Source organism: Notothenia rossii (genome assembly GCF_949606895.1).
Source record: "Notothenia rossii genome assembly, chromosome: 6".
In the NCBI taxonomy this organism is placed as follows: Eukaryota; Metazoa; Chordata; class Actinopteri; order Perciformes; family Nototheniidae; genus Notothenia; species Notothenia rossii.
This window is the reverse complement of record NC_136909.1, coordinates 85248189-85252956: the sequence shown is the minus strand read 5'-3', so window position 1 is coordinate 85252956 and position 4768 is coordinate 85248189. Positions and strand designations below refer to the sequence as shown.

Sequence of the window (4768 nt, the reverse complement as noted above, 5' to 3'; positions counted from 1 at the left end):
ATTCTTTTCTAAACCACACACTCTTATTTACTCTTATTTATAGTGTCACTATACTGTAGTATCAGGGCACAGAGTGTAGAGGGCTTTTTGGTGTTGACTTGGTCTCAGTTTAGGGGGTTTGGACAAAAACAGCACTGCTAAAGTGTCCGTACGTTGTTATGGTAATGAATGCATCTTGTTCTTGTAACCAAGAAAAAATAAACACAAACAATTATATAAATTGAGTCAACAAACGTATTTATTAATATGTAATGTTGAAACTTAATGCAGTGAGTGTCTTACAGTGGGCTTCACAGAGGAAAGAGTAGAAATCCACTGAAACTGATGCGATTATACGTATCATCAAAAATGGGGCTGCTGGAGGGCAGAACGATGTAGACAACATCTCCCTTCTCCAGTTCAAGAACCATTGAGTCAGACGCAGTGACAAAGCCACCGGCAGTAATGTGATTATAAAGTTTAATCTTTCTCTGGTCGTTGTGATAAAGTTCAACAGAGGTCCATGTTGACATTTTGTTTCCCATCATGTTGAATCTGAAGTAGTAGACTCCTCCGACGGGGGCTGTGAAGATACCTGCATCAGAGGAGAAGACCAGTGAGGGGAGATTGTTTCTGGTGCTTCAGCAGGATTTAGGGATGGGTTTCTAAATAAGGATTTTTCCTTAAGAAAACTCTTGAGAAAGCTTACAGTCACACATCTAGTGTGTGTGTGTGTGTGTGTGTGTGTGTGTGTGTGTGTGTGTGTGTGTGTGTGTGTGTGTGTGTGTGTGTGTGTGTGTGTGTGTGTGTGTGTGTGTGTGTATGTGTGTGTGTGTGTGTGTGTGTGTGTGTGTGTGTGTGTGTTCTCAGTACCTGTGGTTGGGCTGTAGGCCTGACCGATATTGGTGAAGACTTTACTGAACTTCAGTGTGATTGCAGTGTTGAAGGGTCCGACTGCTCCTGCATCAGTGAGACCGGCTGAGAACGCCACCTGAGGACGGCCTGTGAGGAAGAGGAGGATGCACACAGAGAGATGAGAGCTCATTTACAAACTGTCTATTAAAACAAAGAAAGTCTGTTTTTAGGATTCTGATAGCCAGCTGAGTTTGATATTTGATATTCTCCTCAGTATACCAGTTACTTTCATTAAACAACATTTTGACTCTTCATAATAGTTTCTGTTTCTCACCTGCGTTCACTGTCTGGATCTCCTCCACCTCCTTTTCACTGGAGCTCATCCTGGCCTCAAAAGCTGAACAAGTTTAACATTGTTTTAGTCAGATAAAGTTATAGTCTCTTATTTTCAATGTAACTATTGCAGATCTTATGTTAAAAGATTGTTCTACCATAATATAATATTGACTTTTCAAATTCACTGGAATATGTTGTTGCCTTTTGAAAACGGAAAACAAATCCAATGTTTTTATAGAAAACTTAGGGCCGGGACTTGATTAAAAAAATTAATCTAATTAATTAGAGGCTTTGTAATTAATTAATCGCAATTAATCGCATTTTTAATCACATATAAATATTTGACCTGAGAACAGTGAGAAGCAATTTTTTTCACATGGATTTTAGTATACCATTGAATAATGACTGAATACATAAGCTTAAGCAACAAAACATTGTTTATTTTTTTCAAGGTGGTCCTTAACCAAGACCAACAGAAAAGTGCAATTTTTGCCATAAAGTGTAGCAATAGCATATTTAGGAATATAGTACATTTCAGAGATTCAGGTAGCCTATAGGTAGGTAGACCTTCTGTAAACTATAACACTTTGTTTTTGAAGTAAAACACAATACTTTCAAGTACATTCAGAACATTGGAAACCCTGGCTATTAGAAAACATCTCTCTGTTGCTTCAGAGGCCATAACAGACTTTGTTGATTTACCAACAGTTGATTTAAAAAATCTAATCAATTTCAGTCCAACTCTCTCAATAACCTTGGCCAAAACAATAAACAGTTCAACATAAAGTGCCAGTTGCACCAACAACATAATAAACAGTTCAACATAAAGTGTACCATTTAAAATAAAATAAAAAAAGTGCCAGTGATTGACCTCAATCCCTCCTATTCTTCCAATATCCTGATGAAAAATAAAATCTCTCTGTTGCATAGGCCACTGTTTGATCAACGCGAATTGAGTGTGGGTCCTTGTACTCCGAGTCGGGCTAACGTCCACGCTAGCTTCCACGCTAGCTGCTATAGGTTTTGCATTGAGGTGATACTTGAGGCTTGATGTGCTGCGGTGATATGCAAATTCCTTTTTGCATAATTTGCAAACAACCGTGCTCTTATCGACGCTTCCATCCGTCCGTTTTTTAAAACAAAATGTCCCATCCACGGGGCCAACCAAAGCGGTCTCATCAGCTTCTTCGTTCACGTTTGACTATTGTTCACTGTGGTTTGTTGTTGTTTGAAGTCATGAACGTTAGTTGGTGCTCCAGTATAATCGGTACCCCTGAAACTCATCCAGTGAGAAACGTTCCGCGGTGCAAAAATAAGTGCGATTAAAATGCGTTAATTTTTTTAACGCGTTAATTTTTGTGTAATTAATTAATCTTAATTAACACTTTAAAGTCCCGGCCCTAAGAAAAATACAATTATATTTGTAATTTCTCCGATTCTTATTTGGTTACTTTGTAATCCTACCTGTGCTCTTATTCTCACTTGCCGTGACTCGAGCCAGAAGATCTGCAATAAAGAGAAAGAGCAAGTTAACAGCTGATAAATAACCACAAAATATCTCATCAATATGTTCGTACTATTTCTGTTAAACATATAATATACTTTTCTCACTTTTAAATTCACCATCTATGTTTTTACATCAAACAGCCAATCGTTCTTTTTTTTATGATGTTTCGGTTTCTTACCTGCGTTCTCTCTCTTCAGCTCCTCCACCCGCTTTTCACTGGAGCTCATCCTGGCCTCTAGAGCTGAACACATAAACATGTTTACAGTTAAATAACATTATGGTCATCAGATTCTGGACAAAGTTCTAACGTTTTAACAGTAATATAGATTTGTATTTGTCAGTTTTCAAATATTTCTTTGATTACTTTGTACTCCTACCTGTGCTCTTATTCTCACTTGCTGTGACTCGAGCCAGAAGATCTGCAATAAAGAGAACAAGCAGGTTATCAGCTGATTACCAACCTCATGATACATGCCATTAACAGGTTAATTATGAAACGGGAAATATTACATTTTCTATGAGTTTCTGTTTCTCACCTGCGTTCTCTGTCTGGAGCTCCTGCACCTTCTTTTCACTGGAGCTCATCCTGTTCTCTAGAGCTGAACCAAATGAACATGTTATAGTAAAATAAAACGCAATTTTTAGTACAAAACATGTTTTCTAATGTTCACTTTCACTTTTTTACTGGAGTGAAAACTTCACAGTAATATAGATTTGTGTTTGTAATTTCTTCAATTTTTCTTTAATGACTTTGTAATCCTACCCGTGCTCTTAGTGTCACTTGCTGTGACTCGAGCCAGGAGATCTGCAATAAAGAGAAAAAGCTGATTATCTCTTGCTTACTCATTAGTTATCATTATATAGGCGCTATTTATCTTTTATATTATACTTCTATATCTTACCTGCGTTCACTCTCTTTACCTCCTCCACATCATTTTCACTAGAGCTCATTCTTGCCTCCAAAGCTGAAACATGTTTAGACATAGAAAACAGGTAAATCACTTTTGATTTTTAAACAAGATCGTTTTTTATGATGTTTTTGCGGCTTACCCGCATTCTCTCTCTTGAGCTCCTGCACCTCCTTTTCACTGGAACTCCTCTTGGCCTCTGAAACTGAACAAATGTAAAAATAAAAAGTAAAATAAAATTATGGTTTCAGTTTCTTTCAATTTAACAAATCTGATTTTTACGAAAAAGCAGGTTAATGGCTAATACGCAAAACATTTTACATCTCATCAGTATTTTAAATGTGTTTCTCTTGTCTCCCGTGTAAGTTAAACATGTACTTTCATCACGTAAGACAGGTCATTTTTTATTTTTCACGAGGTTTTTGTCACTTACCTGCAGTGTCTATCTTCAGCTCCTCCACCTCCTTTTCATTGAAGCTCATCTTGGCCTCTAGAGCTAAACACATATGAGTTTTTCTATTAGGATCACGCTAGATGTTACTCAGGAGCTTGAACAAGTAGAAACACTTTCACAAACATGAATTGTTAATTCAATCTAAGATATCATTAGCATCAGTGACGTGGCTCTCAGTGTGTTTGACGTCAGCTGGGTCACCTGTGTTGTCTTGCTCCTGCCTCTGGATCTTGATCCTGTGTTCGATGGCAATGTCTCTGAGCTCCTTCAGCTCAGCCCAGACGTCAGTGCTCATCTGGGTCTGACTGCTGCTCCGATCGTGGGCTGCTTTCAATTCTTGGGCATCAAACTCCCCCTCTTTCTTCCCTGCCCCCCCTCCATCCTCACCCTGAGCCCCCGTCCAGAGACAGAGCAGCAACGCCAGAAAAACTGCAGCTCTCCTCATCCTGAAATATCGCTGTTCAGACAGAGAAGTGAGACATGTCTCACTCTGCTCCCGGCTTTATACCCACGTGAAACAGGTCACTGACGAGGCCATGAGAATCCAGCAGATGACTTTGATAACACATAAACAAACGTCCTTGGACATTTTACTGATAGTAATGGGCAAACAACTTGAATTCTGTTCTTTTAAAAAAAAGTGTAATATTCCTGACTTTCCTATACCTCTCTTTTATTTGTGATTAGACCTGGTTTTCCTTGACTTGTATTAAACTAAGCTACCCAAAA

General features: G+C 38.4%; 1 protein-coding gene across 1 annotated transcript; it reads right to left on the bottom strand.

Moving 5' to 3' along the window:
* Window positions 1-230: 230 nt before the first annotated feature.
* LOC307042171 (uncharacterized protein) lies at window positions 231-4493 on the bottom strand. The gene is made up of 12 exons (XM_079685892.1): window positions 4241-4493; window positions 4019-4081; window positions 3728-3790; window positions 3580-3642; window positions 3441-3482; window positions 3214-3276; window positions 3055-3096; window positions 2856-2918; window positions 2635-2676; window positions 1169-1231; window positions 853-981; window positions 231-574 (listed from the first exon to the last, which is right to left on the bottom strand). The coding sequence occupies exons 1-12, from the start codon at window positions 4482-4484 to the stop codon at window positions 291-293; spliced, it is 1161 nt and encodes a 386-aa protein (XP_079542018.1). The 5' UTR covers window positions 4485-4493; the 3' UTR covers window positions 231-290.
* Between the last annotated feature and the right edge of the window lie 275 nt (window positions 4494-4768).